This window comes from Mustela putorius, unplaced genomic scaffold, assembly GCF_011764305.1.
Source record: "Mustela putorius furo isolate JIRA1106 unplaced genomic scaffold, ASM1176430v1.1 tig00003863_pilon_pilon_pilon, whole genome shotgun sequence".
Lineage (NCBI taxonomy): Eukaryota > Metazoa > Chordata > Mammalia > Carnivora > Mustelidae > Mustela > Mustela putorius.
The window spans coordinates 12794618-12815248 of NW_025422015.1; the positions used below are offsets into that span (position 1 = coordinate 12794618).

General features: G+C 34.3%; 1 protein-coding gene across 1 annotated transcript in view; it reads right to left on the reverse strand.

Annotated features, from left to right (window-relative positions):
- VTA1 (vesicle trafficking 1) overlaps positions 1-20631 on the reverse strand; it is a 64247-nt gene that overhangs the window by 39221 nt on the left and 4395 nt on the right. Inside the window, exons 2-4 of the mRNA XM_004752732.3 lie at positions 5927-6021; positions 2867-2994; positions 1917-1992 (exon numbers count right to left, since the gene is read on the reverse strand). Of these exons, the coding sequence (XP_004752789.1) occupies positions 1917-1992; positions 2867-2994; positions 5927-6021 (299 nt within the window). The remainder of the gene's footprint in view (positions 1-1916; positions 1993-2866; positions 2995-5926; positions 6022-20631) is intronic.

The following is a 20631-nucleotide window of genomic DNA, read 5'->3' on the forward strand; positions in this document are numbered from 1 at the left end:
CGTATCATGACCTTTGCTGATCTCCTGAGTGTCTCCACATCCTTATTTCTGTATTTGTTGTCTTCCTCTTGCATTTTCAATGTTAAGTATTTACCAGAATGTTGACTTGACCATCTTCTCTATCAAAACTATCCTCTTACGTGAGGGTGTGTCTAATCTAACTTCAACTGTCATCTCTGTTGTGCAGATTCCTTGTCTTCTTATTTGCAGGAGTCTTATTTGCTGACCTATGTTTGTGCTGACAAAAATTTATAAAAGGTCTGAACACATTATTTTTCTTCAAGTAAAGAACCTACCTTGTACACAGTTCCACAATTATCATTAACTAGTTCTTTTGTCAAATGACTTGTAGTTCTTCCTCAGCCTAGTTCATTCCACAGGTTCCTACCATACAAAGCAAATCAGAGTCCAGTTCTTCATTCAAAAAATCCACTAACTGAAGATGCCAGGCCTTTTATTGTCTGATCTGTCTTAGGACTTATTTTTTAATCTGAACCCATTATTCTCCTTCACCCTACCTGGTACTTTCTAAAACCATACTGAATTCTCTAAAACTTTGAAGAGGACTAGTCCATCACCATGTTTAAAGCACTTCTGTACCCTCAAGTAGCTAGTACACAGAGGAAAAAGAGCTCCAGATCAGCCAGAACACAAGATGGGAGCAGAGAGGCTGCTAAACAGAGCGGATCCACAGACCCTTCAGAATACAAAAAAAGGAATAACCACTGGGAAGCATTTGAGGTTTCATGCTCCAGGTCTCATTTTTCTCTTGTATCACTCTGTCTCAAGGCAACTTGAAAACATGACTTTTTGATGGGCACTGCCCCATACCCTAGAGGGCGTTTTGGAAATATCTGGGGGTGGTTTCTGGTTAGTGGAATAATTGGGAAATGCTGTGTGGGCAAGGCCAGGGATGCCTGATGTTTTGAAATAAAAGAGACAGTCCCACATAATAAAAAATTGCTATTCACTGGACATAACCTTGAAATGTTCTGCACATCTCTTTTGCAGTAATGCAAAAATCTAACTTATAATTATCAATCCCAAAGCTTAACTTTGTTTTAAATATAAAGAATTTTTTGCAGTTTTGCTATATTATTTTATTAAAATGTAAACATCTTACAGATCATACTTTATTTTGTTTGCAATTTTACTATGAGCTGCTCATCATTTAGGAAAAAATCACGTCACAGAAAGCAATACTTTTCATAAATTTCAAATCATTAATATAACATACCTTTATCAGTTTCATTTGTAGCTCTTTTTTTCTTTTTCTATTTCTAGATTCATATCTCCTCTCTCAAAAAACACATCTTCCATGCCAATGGCAAAGCGTGCTACAGTGAAAACAACACTGAACTAACAGCAGTTAAGTTGTTGTCACTTAGCCTCAATTTGCTCATATATAAAATGAGTATATGCTCTACTTATCTTAAAGGTTAAGAAAAACAAAATGCTAAAATGGATATGAAACATCTCAGAAGATAACAAATCTGTGTGCTTTACAATGAAACAAATCACAATATTCCTGAATAAAAATGAAACAGGAAAAAAAACCCAACCCTAAAAGCCTCTGACTCCAGTGTATGTACCAAATAACAGTGTAGAAATTTGACAGCAGGCAGGATTAGTAATATTTAAGCACTTAATAAAATCACATGCTAAACCCATGCTGCCCAACACAGCTGTGCATTTGCTCAACTGTAAAAGTCACACTAGATTTAAGAATTTTACTACAAAAAGTAAATCATTAAGAATTATTTCATCTTCTTACTTTACAAATGTGGCCCGTAGAAAATTTAAAATTACATTTTTTTGCTTACACTACATTTCTGACAGGCCAAATGCAGTTACAACACTCATTGAGAGCAAAAATACTGAGCTCAGGCTATTGAAGCAACAGAGTGTACACTCACTTCATCTGTGAGCTCGCCAAACACGGTTATGACATCTATTAAAAGGCTTGCAGTATAGAAGGACTTAATCATGTTCCTAAAAGAGAAGAAAAAGCTGACTTAGTTAAATGAAAAACATTAAGCTGCAGAATTAGCCATGTAACCATAAGAAAAAAAAAACTCCAGTGTTTACAACAGTACTCTGAAATAAATGTTTTAAATAAAATTAGATTTCAAGAACACAATGAAGCTCCTTTTGTAATCTGTTATTAGGAAAAAGTAATAAGATTCATAATACAAATAAATATACTACGGCAAGATTTTATAGTATATTTTTTATTAAAAAATGCAACTACAGGGGCACCTGGGTGACTCAGTTGATTGTCTGACTCCTGATTTTGGCTCAGGTCATGATCTCAGGGTTGTGAGATTGGGCCCTGCTCTGGGCATGGAGTCTGCTTAAGATTCTCTCTCTCCCTCTCCCTTTGCCTGCCCTCTCCAACCGCACCCCCCCAACATATGCACACACTCTGGGGCGGGGAAGCAATCAATTACAGTATTATCTGAATCTGTATCAAGCCATATGTGTTTCTTTCCATTTAAGTATCATTACAATGTAATGACAAATCATTTGAATTAGCAGGTTTTGTGACAATAAAAAAAATCAGTATCACTGCACCAGGCTGTTGCTGGCTAAAATCAAATCTTAGATTTTACCAAATGTTAAAGAATGGCTAATTGGGGTATAATTACTGAAAAAAATAAATCTACCCTGGCCTTTTTTCAATCAGCCATTTTCTCTAAAAAGACAGGCTGGTTTTTGTAATGCCAATCATTCTGATATTCTATAAGTAATTAAAAAAAAATCTAAATCATTAATCAAGAAGTTTAAAAGTATCCAATGGATAACTGGATAATTCCTCATATAGTAACTAAACTTACAATTTTAATTTTTCTCTTGCTTTACTTACTTGTGAAATCGTCCAGCACGATCTTCATTATCTGCATACAAAAACATTTTCAAAGCATAATTCTCCAAATGAGCAGAACCAACTATTTCTTGAGTAATAGCTTCATTATCACCCAACTGTTTCTTAAGCTAAAATTAAATCAGATACAAAGCTTAAGATTTTGGATTCACAGAAATGTATGCTTAAATACAAATAATCCTAAGTACCATTTTAGACTTTTAAAATTATTTTATATTCATTTCAGTAAAAGATGTATCAATGATATCTTGCAAAAACCACTCTGTCTCAGCCCAAGGTTTTTTAGAATCAAACTCAATGTTAACAAAATTTTGAAGACACACTCATGATAACCTGAAAGGATAATTTAGCTCTAAAAATCAAAGTAACTAAGAATATAAAGATAACACACCCAACTATCTATGTAAAGCATCAAACAAGTATTTCAAAATAACAGCCAATAAACTATCAGGTGTCCTAAAAATGGAATTAGGAAATTCTCTAATCATGATTTAAAATTTTAATTTGTTGCCATTTCAATTTCTATCAAATATAAAAAAATATGATTACAGAAATCATTATATCCTGAAACAGTATCGCGTAGAGCGTACTGTGTAAAACAGATCTAATTCTATAGTATGAGATCACAAACTCAGAAAAGGATTACAGAAGTTTTTAAAATTTAGACAAATATATACCTCGTTAACACAATTCACAACTGTAAATTTTCAGTCAGTACATCCTTTTCCTACACACATAATAATTTAAAATATTTTGAACACAACAAAGTTCCTACTTATTCCGACTATTGTACTAGAATGAAATGGATTTTTGGAATATTAGATCTGAGTACCATACTAACTGCTTAAAAATGGCTTTTCCCAGAAACATTATATAAAGTAAAAAATTAAATTTAAAAAAGGCTTCAGGATTCTTTACAAAAATCAGCAAAATAAATATTCTCATTGTTACAACAGAATAACGTTAAGTTCTAGAAGAGATTTAATGTTGGAACTGAAGGATGATTTAGCTACAGCAATACTTACCCTGAACAAAAATGGGAAAAAACCCCACATGTAACACTAGTTTATTATATCCATGCTATGAAATGTTTTAATTGTACATTTAATTCTAGAAAAAAAACTGGGAATGTCACTTTACCTCATCTTCAACATGAAATATCTCGCAGGAAAAACATACACTCAGTTTTCCAACTGTATTCTAAACATTACAGCACAGGCAGATGGGACAGACTCACCATGGAATAGATTTATTCTACCTGTTATTTAATTTAGATAATAATAAACTCTTGCTGAGTCCCTTTACAAATGTGATTTTATATTTTGCTTATTATAAAGAACTATTCTGATTTCTGTTTTATCCATAAGATAGTTTAGTTATTGCTGTTATGTTGTGAAATTAATAAAGAGGTATTCTATACAAAGTCTGTTAGCAATATGATTTTATAAATGTACTGCTATGCGTGAGACACATTCTTCTCCCTAACCTCATCTTCAAAAAAAGAATACTCAATTTTTTCCTGTATCTACAGAAACCACTTTAGAAGTAGAAGGACGGACAGGCTTCAAGGGCAGCGCGATTCCCATCAGTGGCGCCACTAGATCCAATGGGTGGTTAACAGTAGCAATGACAGGGACTCTGGGTCAGAAAGCCAGACACCCATACCTAACCAAGTTAGAACCATACTGCCCAGGGCTATTTAATGTAATTAGGTTTTGATCTGAGTAACTTTCAACATTTGTAAAAGCTCTGGGATGACTATTATAAATGCTCTGATTTTTAAAATATCTAAAATTCTCTCTACAAAAAATAATGCAACTAGTCAAATATTTAGGTTTCTAATTCTCTTGAGCAGGTCATATAACTAAGTAAATAAAAGGCTGCAGGTATTAATATAACAGCCTCTGAAGACATAAATTACCAGAAGTAGACCCTGACACTGTTAAAAGAAAAGCCAGGACAGCTGGGCAAGGGAGGCACAGGGTGGAGTCCTGATTAAGTTGAATTGGCACAGCCACTCCTGTCTTCTTGCACTGATACCCAATTCAACTCATTCAATCTTCCCTGGATTGGTACTTCTATACGACCTGTGAAATTATATCATGGTTCAAGAAGATGACTCATCCATTAGTCACCTACCACATTTCTACTAGCAGGGAAGAATGCCTGGACCATAAAACTATCTTCTCCTGGTACCAAGAGTGAGACAAAGAGACTATAGGCAATTGATACTATTTCCTTCGTTGTCCTTCACTAAATAAGTAGTCCATTTCATTATTGTAGGAGCAATTTAAGAATTCCCAAATCAATAATCCATGTAACTGTATGAAGTAGATTAGAAAGGGTTTGTCACTTATGAAAGAATGACTTGAAGGTCACCTACAATAACAAGATAGAAATCTACTTTAATACAACTTACAACTCCCTTAGCAGTAAGATATGAATGAAAAAAATTGAGTCAGGTTGCTTAGGTGGCTCAGTTGATTGAGTGTCTGCCTTTGGCTCAGGTCATGATCCTGGGTCCTGGGCTCAAGCCCCGTGTCAGGCTCCCTGCTTTGGTTGGGGTGAGTCTGCTTCTTCCTCTCCCTCTGCCTGCTGCCCCCCTGCTTGTGTTCTCTCTCTCTCCGTCAAATAAATGAATAAAATCTTTGAAAAAAAAAAAAAGTGTGTCTAGTTTTTCCTCAGCTGTAATGACATTACTTGATGGCTGCCAAGAGGAAGAACTAAAATGACGGGACGCCTGGGTGGCTCAGTTGGTTGGACGACTGCCTTCGGCTCAGGTCATGATCCTGGAGTCCTGGGATCGAGTCCCGCATCGGGCTCCCAGCTCCACGGGGAGTCTGCTTCTCTCTCTGACCTTCTCCTCGCTCATGCTCTCTCTCACTGTCTCTCTCTCAAATAAATAAATAAAAATAAAAAAATCTTAAAAATAAAAAATCTTAAAAATAAAAAAAAATTATAAAATGGCAAAATACACATAAACGAATGTAATAAAATGCCACTTAAAACAATCAGAAAATAAATGATCAGTGTTTAACTTACAGCTTCTAACTGATCCATCAGCTTTGATAAAAATTTACGACAGTCAGGAGTTTTACTATCAATCTTCATTCCAGTTTGCATTGCATATAAACGACCTACAAAGAAAAGAAAAATGAGATGACCTGAACAATTTCCATTAGTGAATGTTTAAAATATACATTCTTCATAATAAATAATTTAAAATCTAAGTGAATTTGGAAATAAAACTTTAAAAATAAACTTTGGAAAAATAAACTTTAGCAATAAAACTGATTTATTATGGATCTTATTTATAAAAATAAAGAACACACAAATATTATCCAAAGAATGTAACAGATCCATGATAATAGCAATTTTTTTTAAATCAAGTAAAGTCTTCTCTTTTGGCACTATGTTAGAAAGAAAGGAGGGAAGGAGAAGGAGAAGAGAAAAAAAGACTAGGTCCTAAGCTGTTAAAAAGACCTGTAATTTAATTGGGAAGTTAAGGCAACCAGAAAAATCACATGTACAATAGCACTCACCAAGTGCCCAAAAGTGATACTAACAAAATATATAATATGAGCTAGAACACTGGGAAACATAACTTGAGTTGAGGCTAACAGGGAGAACTGTTTAAGTTACTTGTATATATACAAAAAAAAAAAAAAAACACACCCTTTTTAAAAAGTTAATAAAAACATTAGAGATAAGGCTAAACCTAAAAACAAAACAAAACAAAACAAAAAAACCAACTCTGTGACACCATGATCTTAATAGCTTTTCCAGTGACAGGAGCAGTGAAAGGTCTGGTGGTAACTGTTACCATTGGTGTGTACATAAACCACTTGTAATTTACTCTTATATTCTCCAAATATGTCCTGGAAATCTGTGACAGCACTATGGATATATCATTCTAATGAAAGCACATTTAGGTGGTTCCCAGATGTTCATTACTACAAATCTTGTTACCATACCTTCTTGTGCTTGCATTCAAGAGTTCCCTGAGGCAAATAACCAAGAAATGGAATACCCAGGTCATATACATGTATCTTTTTCATCTTTGAGAGCTACTCTTAAACTGTCCTCCAAACAGATTACTAAAATACAGTTATAGTTCCAACATATGCAAGCACCATTTCCTCAAACCCACAAAAGCAAACAAACAAAAAAGCCTGGCAGTATCGAACTTATCAGTGTCAAGATTTTACGTGATATTTCATTTTCACTACTAAAAAAGTACTGCATATTTACTGGATAGTTCTATATCCACCTTCTTGAGTTAGTAGTTATCAAAACAAAAGAAAAAAATGTGCCAAATTTCTATTTGGTTGTTTGCTTTTCAACAAACTGTCTTGTGGCAGTTCTTTACACAGTATAAAGGAGGGATATGTTTCTCCCCTCAGATGGCATCTTATGAACACCATCACCCTTCCCTGCTTTATTTTTCTTTCAGCACGTAATCATATTCTACTTATTAATCCACCATCTCTACTTCAACTCAAATTTAAACTCTGTGATGATGGCAATTTCAGTCTATTTGGTTTGTTGATGTACCCTTGGCATGTAGGATAGTGCTTGGCCTTCGATAAACATTTTCTGCATAGATAAAGATGGATGAAAGAATAGCTCATTCTGCCCCACTGATTTAAATGCCACTTTTATCATTCATTATCATATATTAAGCTTCCATGGGATAAAAAGGCCCAATTCTGTATATTGTCTATCCTGCTTCATTAGTCTACTGGCCTATCACTGCTTTATTTACTAGAGCTTTAAAACATAGTTTGGGTATCTGTTAGGTACTCTCAAGATTTCCAATTCAATTAAGGCTACTCAATGATATCTTCTTTAAGAATGTATTAAGATACACATGATATACAGTTATTTATTGTGTTTTTAATTTTAAAAGCTTTATCTGAAGAAACTACTTTTTAAATACTTAGTCTTGCTTTTAGGACTATCTCCTATTACAGAGTTTGGTGTTTAATTTGTTAATGCATTTATTTTCACGTTATCAAATTTCAGGGTTTGATCCATCTAGTTATTTTTTAGTATATGTGCTGCTGAAAAGAGCACAATCCATGTAGTTATTAACAAGAGGGAAAAAAAGGAGTTCCAAAAGTACTGTACAGATTTACATTGCCACAGAGTATAAAAAGCAAGGTGCTTTTGTTTTCTCTGCACAACAGCCAGCACTGGGCATCATTGTGACCCAAAACCAAATTCTAATCTAAAAAAACAAACCAAAAAAAAAAGCTCATTTTAAATGTCTCTTGCTTTGATACCAAATGTGGCCAAATTTTCTTTTTCTTTCTTCTACTTTTAACCAGTCATATATATATTTCTTTAAGCAACATGGCTGCGTCCTTTACCCATTTGTCTCTAAGGTTTTAATCATCTCCCCGCCCCCAACCCCCCCCCCCATGGCTCCTAAAGCATGGCTGAACGCTCTCTCCTTTTAAACCAGTCACATCTCTTTTGAGCTGTTTAAGCTCTGTGCCTGTCTTAGCTCCTTTTCTTCTTGTAACTGACTGAACTTCTTAACACTTCTTCTTTGTGAGCTGTTCAGGTTTCTTCTCCCAGTGTTTTTGTTGCATTTCTTCTTCAACAGTGAATCAAATGAGCTCTTTCGAAAGCAAACATACTGGCTGCATATATCATGCCATCTTTCAATTTCTGAATGCTGTTTTAAAACACAGAGACATGAAATATCTATGTTCTCAAAGCTATTATTTCCTTTCCTCTCCCCCCCACCCCGTAAATTCCAAGCTTGGAAAAGTTCTTTTACCTTGAAGGGGCTAGATATTCAGTTACATGATTTTTCTAGTTTTCCCCATGGTTTTAATTTTTCAAGTTTAACTCTAACGTGCATTTCCTCTCCTCCACAAGTTACTGGCACCTATCTGAAATACACAAAAAATGATGCAACCTTTCTCTAATGGTTTTGTGGTTCCCTCTTTTAATATATTTTCACCTTTTAAAAAATCATTTTTAAAAAAGACTATTTGAGAGAAAAGAGAAAAAGAGAGTGTGCACATGCAAGGCGGGGGGGGGAGTAGCAGAAACAGCAGGACAAGTAAACTATGCACTGAGCACGGAACCCAATGTTGGACTTGATCCCATGACCCTGAGATCATGACCTGTGATGAAATAAAGAGTCCGATACTTAACTGTCTGAGCCACCCAGTGTATATTTTTCCTTTATATGTTTCCTGGTTATTTGATTTGCTGAGATCACAGATCAAATGCTACCTCTAGCACATGATAGTATCTCTTAATTGGTAATTCACTTTTTCTTCCTCCAAATTTACTCTGCTATGTCTTGCTGTATTACCAAAATTTTATCAAGAATTTTATGTGGTCTTGCTCGTATTTTTAAGAGGAAAGCTTCTGCTTCAGAGTAGGGATCAATTCCATGCCAGGTTGCTCATATTTCCCCTAACAGAGTCCCTACCCTATGCTATATTGAAACTGCGGCCTTTGGGACCAAGGGATTGGCAAGATAACTCACTAGAGTGTAGGAGAGAAAATCAGATTTCTACTGATAATTGTTAATTATTCTTTAAAAAATTTCCGTTTTTGCATCTTTAATAATACAGGTAGTACTTTTATAATAGAGTATTTGTACATTTACATAATTAGAGATTCATTTCTTTAACTCATATGGATAGGTGATAAGGTTAAAAATCACTACTCATTACATCCTTTCTCCTCTCATATATAAACTATATTTTCTTATCCCAACCTAGCCCATACCTCTTCTACAGGGCCCCATTCTTTTACCATAATCCCTGGAATTACTGCTTTATAATCAGCAAAATCCTGTGCATCTCCTCAGATTCCTTCTCCCTCTGCCTTAACTAAACCCTAGACACCACTGGAAGCAATCCTCTTATATTCTTTATACATCAGGATTGACAAGCATGACTGTTTTTTTCTTTGCATCCCATTGCTACTTACTTTCTCTCGGTATCTTCTAAACACACTGGTCTAAAGCTCAAGCCCCTCTCTTCTACCTGATCTTGTTAATGCTTGTAACTGACCGAGAACCTCAGGGTCCTTCCTTATTTTTCCACCATCTTGAAAATTTGCTGTTCACATGGATAATTGATACTTGTGGCAGAGACTACTAACTGCCCACATTCTTTCTTCCTACCTTCTTTGATAATGAGACCCCTACACTATTAAGGGGGCTGTAATGTACCTAGGCAAAATAGTACATTTCCCAATATTATTCAAAGCCAGATATAGCCATTCAACTAAGACTGGTACCATGTTATCAGAAGTTGTTGGGAGAGAATTCTGGAAGTAATCTTAAAGGGAAAATGACAGCAGGGGAAAGATCTTACTGACCCTTTCCCTCTTCTTCCTGATGCCTAAAATAGACATGGTGTGACTGAAACACTAGTAGACAACTTAGACTGCAAGGCAACCTTGGAAATGGTAATCATGTGTTTGCCTGTACATCTGAAATTGCAAAGTACTTGGGTCCCTGATGACTTCGTGGGATTGACACGTTTTGGGTACTGCCAACATCAGACTTTGTTTTAAATGAGGGAGTTCTTATCTGACTTAGCTATTGTTATTTTGGATTTTCAGCAATAAGAAAGCAAATCTAATCCAAATTAATACACAAAACAATGTTCTCAATTCTTGCTGACCCTAATAATTGTATGTACTCTCCCATACAAGCCACTCACTCCATGATTAAATCACAATCTCAAATTGCTCTACTTCCCAAATCAGTATATTAAGCATCAAATCTAAACACAATTTTCATTTTTTCCGACTTGAAACTATGCCTGTTACAACAGGTGGCCAGTTCACTAGTGTCTATTTCTTTATTGCGATCAGTCTTTTCTCCTTTAACTTACCTCTGCAACCAGCTTTGATTTTATATTTTTCTAGAACTTTACTGCCCTTACCCCTTAAATTTTTCTTTACTATGTTCCTCTGGCAAAAGGACACTCATTATTTAAACCCATCTATCCTCTTTCTCTATGCCTATATATAAGCAATAGAGACCACTGGCAGATGAGCACCATTATAAATATCATAATTATCAACCTCAAATGAGCTTAATGCTTGCCTTCCCAACCTCCCAAATGACTATTTCAAACATACATCAATCTCTTTAAACAACCACCTCACCCAGAAACAAGCACAGGAAATTTAATGGACGTTAATTAATTATTCACTACCTATATATACTGTTAGTCAGCAGGATGTCATAATAATGTGAGGAAACAGTACAGTTTCATGTTCCTAGGAGGTCTTTTTCCTATCTTCCTAACAGAGTAGTGAACACTGTATGCATCCTACAGTCCATGGAGTGTAGGTTGTTGAGTGTAACTGGTGAACCAACTTTGGAGATAAATGGCTATTCAGCACAGACAGGTTGAAAAAATGAGCCCAATTATTAGGATCACATTGGCTTTAGTGGAAGCCATCTAGGACTACAGAAATTAATTAGGCACTATTTCTTGCTACCATGAGAAAGTGATTTAAGTGACTTATTCACATGTAAAAAAAAGTACAATTCTCGGTTTCTACTTATCATTTTTAACTACTTCTATTGTTTACAATACAAATGGAGACTATCTACATCTACTTTGAAGCAAAAATCAAATTATTCCCAATTCATATCACCACAGCCATTATTATTCTCCCTCACAACACAAATAAAAACAAGGCTCAGCTCCCATCCTTTATTTTTTTTATTTTTTTTTTTTTAAATTTTTTTTTTTTTTTTAAAGATTTTATTTATTTGACAGACTGAGATCACAAGTAGGCAGAGAGGCAGGCAGAGAGAGAGGAGGAAGCAGGCTCCCTGCTGAGCAGAGAGCCCGATGCGGGGCTCGATCCCAGGACCCTGGGATCATGACCTGTCAGCTCCCATCCTTTAAATGTTACCTTAATACAGATGGCTATTACCTGAAATACAATGTAATGATAATATAATTAACTGGTTTCAGCCACATACATTTTCTTTCTTGGTTTACATGCATATTTAGGTCTTTGCAATTACTAGGACATTATTACATAACACCTTTAATTGAAGAACTGGGAAGAAATCACCTCAGAACTGGAAATATTTAGGATGAAAATGGCATGGCTGTAACAGTTTTTTAGTATCTCATGTGGTTTACTTGTTAAATACAGAAAATTATCTTCTGATATATTTTTAATATTAATAAAAGCAAAAATGCCTTAAATCTACTTGTAAAAATTAGTAAGTACACCAGAAGATCTTTCTGCCATAAAGGATGGAAAAAAAGAATCACTTTCATATAGAGCCCAAGACACTGTGCTAATTCACTGTAGCAGCAGGAGGATGATGAAAAATTAATGTCTAACATGGAAAATTACCTACTAAAATAGAATAAATATGTAGCTAAAATCTTCTATAAGAAAATATATTTGATTTATTTCATCAAGGAAATGTGTTTATTTTTATGAATAAATGTTATTTGAAGATGAGTAATGAGGCACATTTGCAAAAGGATTAAATACTTTCCAACCTAACTTTAATTTAATGTGCGGCATTTAGGAGATAAATATTTTCTAATCCTGAAGGTATGTATAATTCAAAGTTCCATAAAATCTAAACATTAACATTCTAACACATCCTTGCTTATACGTAAGAAATATAAAACTATGAAATGCAAGCTATAAACACGCAAAAAAGATATATAGAAGCAATTATGAAGAGAGATGCTTTGATAGGTTAAATAAACAAGGCACTCAAATAGGAATCAGTATAATTTCAACTTATGTTTAAAAGACTTTATTCCAACAAACAGAACTGAAAATACTACTCTATTCATAAGCATACTGTAAATACTTACTCTACGGTTAGTATTAGCTTTTGTGAAGGGACTTCTGAATCAAAGATAAAAAGTAAACTGTGAATGAGTATCTACTAACAAAAGATATTTACATTGCTCATTCCTTCATTAAACAACTATTTTTGGAGCTCCTGTCGGAATATAGTAGCTTTAAGAAAAAGTGAGCTATTCCTGAATTCTTACTAAAAGATTATGCTGGTACAGAGCAAAAGCAAAGTGACTACTTGATTACTAAAATGAGACTCTAATTCTGGCCATGATGGAATAACTAGACTTGACATTCCACCATAAACAACAAAAAACTAGACAGAATGTATGAACCACTTTTTCACAAATAGAAATAGATGGGAAGACTATGACACCAGGAGAAAGGAAACAAATGAGATGACTACACCAATGATCAGTCCAGCATTCTTCCTGGAGGCACATTCTAAACTACGGAGTTTATGTGTGGGGGGGTGCCTCAAAGAGAATACAGATCAGTAGAGCTGAGAAAACAGACTAAAGCTTAGAATGACTAAAGGAGCTTTAAGTGGAGGGGCAGAATTCTGAAGAAGAGAAGCCACGCAGAAGAGACATCCCAGACAGAGATAAACTAGAGGCTAAACTGAATACTACAAGATGCACACGTAGATCAGAACTCCATGAAGTCAGACAGAGTGAGTGGTAAGTTGTGAGCTGGACCGTCCCCAAAGCTGGGACGCATTTAAGTTGCAACCAGGGTGAAGAGTTCTAAATGCCTACCCAAGATATTCAGTAGAGACCCCAAATGGTAGGGTATGCTTTGGTAGTAGAAGATTACCCCATCCTTAAATCTACTTTAGACTTTCCCCCAAACTAAAAACAAAGACACAAACATATCACACTTAACTGCAACTAACTTAATTGTTGGCCAGATCAAATTTGGTCAAAGGCCATAATATCCAGACATTCAAGAACTTAAACTTCACTATGTCCTGCAACCAGTCAAAAATTACTATAGATGGCAAATAAGGAGGAGAATGTGAACAGCCCAATTAAGACTGAATAATGACAAAATGACAGAAACAGCAGTGACATTAAATCACTTGGAAATCATGAACAAGTATTTAATGGAAACCATGAATAAAATGAGGAGAGAAACAAAACGTGCACAAAGGAACACAAATGGGAGTGGCTCAGTGGTTTAAAGCCTCTGCCTTTGGCTCAGGTCATGATCCCAGAGTCCTGGGATCAGGCTGGCATTGGGCTCTCTGCTCAGCAGGGAGCCTGCTTCCCTTCCTCTCTCTGCCTACCTCTCTTCCTACTTGTGATCTCCATCTGTCAAATAAATAAAATCTTAAAAAACTCACTTGATTCTAGTGAATCAAGAATTCACTTACAAAGCTCTTCAACAGGACAGAAAAATGATACCAGATTATGTGGGAAAATATTTCAAATTTTATTTCATTTTATAAATTTCTTTTAAAAAATGACAACTAAAGAAATTAAAACGTAGATTAGGGCTTATGGGCTTATGACATACTGATAAGTAAAATGTGTGACAATGATAGCCAAAGGACAGGAGAGGAAAAAGAAAATCAAGTTTTTATGTTGAATGTGAGGTGTTATGTTATATGATGACAGGTTATGATAAGTTAACATGAATGCTAAAGCAACCACTAAAAAAATAAAACAAAGAGGAATATCTAATAAGCCCACAGTGGATGCACAACAGAATCTGAATTGCTTCCAAAGAGAAGCAGTAACTAAGGTTCAAAAACATCTAACAACCAAAAAACCTGGACAAGCCATAGAAAGATAAATGACAGACTGAATGAAAGCAGGAACTTAAGCAACAAAACCTCTCATATAGCAACATGCTGCCAGAGAGTCAGTTTTCACTTTGAATATCAAACATAATTGTCATAAAAAATGAACCTTACCAAAGATGCTTTAAATCTGCAGCTGCCAAAGAAAGATAATGACAGTGAAGGCCGAATTACTTGACACCACTGATCCTGTCCCTTTAACCTTAGGGACAGGCTGAGAGTCTTAAAAACTCATTTACTTTACTCAAAAATAGGATTAACTATTAAAATGACCATTTTTTACAAAACAGAACTCATGATCCCAGCATGTCTGCAAAAACAAATATAAGGTAAATAAATGGATTGTTAATGGGATAAATCAGGTAACTTAATCTTTTGTGTTTCCATTATTAACCTGTCACTGCTATAGTAAAGTATCCTGAGTCAGCCTATAATAAAAAATAATTACTGAGACAACAGAACTATGGACTTCAATTAATCACAGATTCAGAAAACAGTAAAAAAGTGGAAAATTGCTTATCTTTTATTGGTTTAGTTAAGTTTGTCTCCTTGGCTTTAAAAGATCCAATTTCTGTGTGATTAACTACAGAAAAAATAATAGGCAACTGATTATTAATCCTAAAATCTAACTTAACACATCCATTAAAAAAATCCAGTATTATTTAGCCTTTAAACTAATTTAAAATTTTACACTGTAGGTCCTGTAATATCTCAGAATTGAAATGGCCATAGGTATTTACAACTTCCTGAATGACTGTATTTAATTTTCCAGTGATTATATAAACAAATGACCCTCAAAGAGCACTTACACACCTTCATTCACAGTCTGATAATTATACACTGTCACCCCCTAGAGGAAACTCTGAAAAATCACACTTGAAACTATGTTTAACTAAACATTTGTTTAAACCAAATCTCAATGGAAGGAATCTTTATGGGTTTAGCTTTATCTACACCAAACCTAACAGAATCAAAATATGTATCATACTGTGCCTATATTTAGCAGAGGCTCAAAAATATTCTGGTTTCATTAAAGGAAAAAAAAAGAGAGAGAGACACACATGTTGCTCAGTTATGTTAGCAACTCAAGCCTATCCTCCTTTTCTACTCTTCACTTACTAGAAATCTCCCAGATTACTGCACTGCCTTTCTGCCCCCCTTTCATTGTCAGTTTGACTCGGTCCTTTACCCTCACTCACTTCATAATTGGTTTTCTAATTACTACTTACTGTCAACAATCTTCCATATAACTAGTTCTCATCTAGCATTTGCCATTCGGTTCCTGGTTCCATTACTTACTAACAGAAGAACCAGGGTGACAGTGGGATTCAAATCAGATATCCTGAAAGACAGCACTGTTACAAATGCCGAGAGCTACATGAATGTTAGTTGTCTGGTTTCTTTATTCAGTGACAACTGTGTGGCTATAGTTCCCTCTAGGGACCGCTGTTGCCTTAAAATCCAGGTAATTTAACAAACATTTTTTGAGCACCTTTTCTTTACTATGTATCTATCTCCAGTGGCCCAGCACTATAAGGCACAGTCAATAAATAAAAAGCCCCCAGAAGTATGCAAGTCTGAAGTTTAAACTCCTGAAAAGATAGCAGATAAATGAAAAGCAATTAAGGTAGTCTTACAAGACACAATGAGGACACAAAAAGGAAGCGCTTTTCCAATTTAGGAGAAGGCCTCCCTGAAAAGGTAACATTCAAGCTGGTTCCTAAGGATAAAGTGGAGTGGGGATGGTGGGGAAGGAAACAGTTGTCAAGGCACAGGGAATATAATGTTGGAAGGCTTAAAGACAAGAGAGAATGAGCAAGGTTCCAGAAACAGTAAAATTCAGTTTGATTAGAACTGCTATAGATGATTCAGGGTTCCAATCACTAAGGGCACTTATATATGGAGCAACAATAGGTGGATTTAAAAATGAATCGGTCCTTAATAAAGCTTTTGTTTTTGCATTTTTTATGACATGGAACATGTTCACTTTAGAGAACAGAAAATAAACAAAAAAGACAATCAGAAGAAAACACTATCCATGAACCCAAAAGCCACAATATTTTTCTCCAAGTATATACATATTAAAAAGTTCAATTCATATTATACATACAATTTTATATCCTGCATTTTCAAATAAACTTCTTCCTATGTTACAAAAGATGACTTGTAATTCTTACTGATTACATTACTTTCCACCCAGTAGATCTGCCGTAACTTAATTAACCATTTCCACAATGACACAGATTTTGGTTGTTTTGCATTTTTCACAAATGCATAAATAATCATCCAGAGGACTCCACATAAAACTCTCAGTATATTTGTGATTATTTCCTAAGCAAAAACTTTCCAAAACTATAATTACTGAATTATATAGACTTCTACAATTCCATTTTGCCAAAATACTTTCTATAAGTTTGTACCAAGTCACACAGCCTTGTCAATGGAGATTTCACCACATATTCATCTACACTGAGTTACAATTTTACAACCAAAAAAAGTAACCTATTTTAATTTACATGACTAATTAAGCTCAATGTTAATAATTAGCATTCCTTCCTTTAGTAGTTAAACATACATGCTCTTTGTCCCTTTATCTACAAGGATCTTCTTTCTTAAAAAACAGTTTTGTATGAGTGTTTTATATACCAGGGATTCCAGTCTCATCTACTGGAAATATTTTTTCTTGCAATGTTTTTTTAAATTAATACTGTTTGTGCCATACAGAATTTCTAAATGTTTCTAGACAACTCTATTATTCTTTTACTTTTTTTTTTAAACTAAGCACTTAAAACAGGTCTTCCTAGCAGCTAAAGGGATTATCTGTTTGAAGTAGAAACTAGGAAGCTCTGTCAGTAACTGGGGATAAAATGAGGCCATAATATACCAAAGAAACTGAGTAGACAAGTAAAATTTTAAAAATTTAATGACTGAGACATATGAGGGAATTGAGAAAGGTTAAATTTGTAATCTGGGGCACTTGGGTGGCTCAGATGGTTAAGTAACCAACCTTGATTTTGGCTCAGGTCCTAATCTCAGGGTTGTGGGGAGTCTGCTGCTCTCTCTCTTTCTCCCTTGGCCCTCCCCCAGCTCATGCTCTCTTAAAAAATTTGTAATTTCTAGCTAATAAATTTTCACATCTGACAGAAATGGGATATTCCAGAAAATGTTATTTAATATATCCATGCTAGGCCAAAAATATTTCAAATTGAAGAAACTAATCAATATAAAAAATAATTTCCCCCCAAAAGCAGAAAGTTCTGCTTCATCAATTACTTTTCTTTAATCTAAAAAAAGAGATAAAGCTGTGTTTTAATCTACATCAGATATGAGAACCTTCATAACAATATTAAGGAAGCTAGCATGATATGGTTATTGAAAATCTGACAATGGTAACACATAAAAAAAAGGCTGAATCAGTATTACTTAGGAACTCTTCTTGCAGGAGAAAAAAAGGAAAAAATAGACTACGACATTAAGAAAAATACATGATATACAGAGTTTATACCAATAGCACGGCATAAGAAAAGAAAGGCTGATAAACAGGATACTAGGAAAATTAAAACTGTGTCTGTGACACCCTGTTATGAATACAAAAGAGAAGCCACAGACTGGGAGAAAATATTTGCAAAACAAGGACTAGTAACTACAATATATTAAAACCAAGGAAACACAAAAGGGGGGGAGGGACAAAACCAGAAAATATGCTAAAGGTGATATACATACAGTAATAAACACAAGAAAAGATGTTAATTTCAGTAGCCATCAGGTAAATAAAATTAAAGACATGATATCAATGTAACTATCAGAAAGACTAAAATAAAAAACAGTGACACACCAAATGCCAGGATGGGGTGGCCTAGGGTTGAGGGATGGGTGTGGCGACAAGAAGATGGGTGTGGCTACAAAAAAGTAACAAGTGATTCTTGGGGAACTGTTCTCTATCTTGACTACGGTGATATAGGAACCTATACTTGATAAACTGTTTAGAACTAAATAGCACACACACAGGAACAAACATAAAACTGGGGAAGTATGAATAAGACTGGTGGATTTCATCAATGTCAATATTTTCTGGTCATAATATTTCAGTATAGTTTTGCAAGTTACTACTACTAGAAGACACAGGGTAAAGCACATGATCATCTTTCTCTTTTTCTGACAAATTCATGTGGCTTTACAATTACTTCAAATTAATAAGTTTAATTAAAAAAAAAAAAAAAACTAACGGATTCTTTCCAGGAATGGAGGGGTATTTCAAGGAGGAGGACATTTACTATTTTTTTATTACATAATACAATAATAAGTTCAAAGAAGTAAGCATAAGCACACTAGCACTTGCACAAATGGTGAAAAAAAGTAATTTGATACACATTTTAACATACATTCCTGATTTAAAAAGAAAACAAAAGACCAAACAAAGAAATACAGAAATATTAAGGTCACAATTAAAAAATGATGAGGTCAGAGATAAATCATTTTTGGAAATCATATAATTGAAATGGAGGAGGCACAATGGGTACATACTGAGAACATACCTATGAATTCATCTAAAACTCATTATAAACACAGTAGGGTAAGTTATAAAATACAGTGCACTGAGATTCTTTCCATTACATTTCCTCACTGTAATTAGAACATTTTAAAAAGCCATAAATTACTATAGTTACTATATAGTTCATCTATTCAATCAACAGACAAAATTTACACACATCCACTGTGTCTTAGATATTAAGAGTTAGAAACTCAACGATCATCAACATAAGACATACTTCTTACTCTCATAGAGCTTACACTCTAGTGAAGTTAATAGTAACATTTAGAGAGATGGCATGTATTAAGTATTTCTGAATGTCAGTTATGTGCCAGGTGGTGAGAGAAAAAAAGATATTAAAACCTCCCTGTCCTCCAGGAGAATCCAGAAGATGAAAAGGCAAATCAGTATTTATAACACAATTTAATTAAAATGAGAGGCCCACTAGAACAACTTCCAACCATCCCTATGAGGTAATGAAAAGCAGCTTACAAAAAGTGTAATTTGTACTGAATCAGTAAGAGTAAGCTAACCAGGTTAAGAAGAAGTCAAGGGATTCTAGGCAAAGAGCAGCAACGTACACAGAGCCTTAAAACTAAAAGATAGTATGGAGCTTTACCAGTCAGCAAGTACTTTAGCAAAATAATCTTGATTTTTTTTTTCTTACCAAAAATTTTTTGCTGTAAGAATTTAGAACACTACACTAAGATTATAAAAATGCATCTCTTCACACATTTTTAAGTTGCTATTTACCACTTTTCATCAGTTTAAGCAAGTATAAAAGCTGTAATTTCTGTACATCAAATACATACATCTAAAATTTCTAACATTCTTTCAACTGTATAACAATTTGATATAATTCTAAAACACACAATTTGATATAATTCTAAAACACACAAAGCTCTTTCTTTAAGCATCAAAAATAATACATTTTGTCTTTAACCTGTATTTCCATTTACATATCATAATGAATTTTATTACAAAGAATGTATTTGTATGCTCAAAATCCTAACTTGATTATACTTCTCTACAACAACAACAAAAATGTATAAAAATTGAAGTTTAAATTTACCAAAATTTCCTGTGAGATAAGATACTAAGTGTTAAAATTTTTCCTCTGGATTTCCTCTAAGCATTAAAATTACGTAATTATTATAATGCATAATTGATCAAAACATATCAATGTTACACATTTCAATAATCATTAAAAAGAAGGTAAATTTATTGGAAATGCATCTTACAATGAGCTAAACTGTGTATCCAGGAATCAATATGATTTACTATCATACAGAACAGGAGTAGAGCAAAGCTTCTGTTCCCACTTTCATATTGACAAATTTAAGATGAGAGAAAATTTATTCACATAAAACAGCAGATGAGAATGGAAGTTTTATCACATCAAAATCACTGAATTCTTTGAATTCCTTCTGGGTAAGTTATAAAATACAGTGTACTGTATTTTATAAAAAGCATATACTTACCTATCATCAAATATTATTTTTAATCATCTCTTACCTGACATTTCACATAGGTCAGCCTCAAAATTTGTTTTAAAATTAGAAAAGTACTTGTCACCCC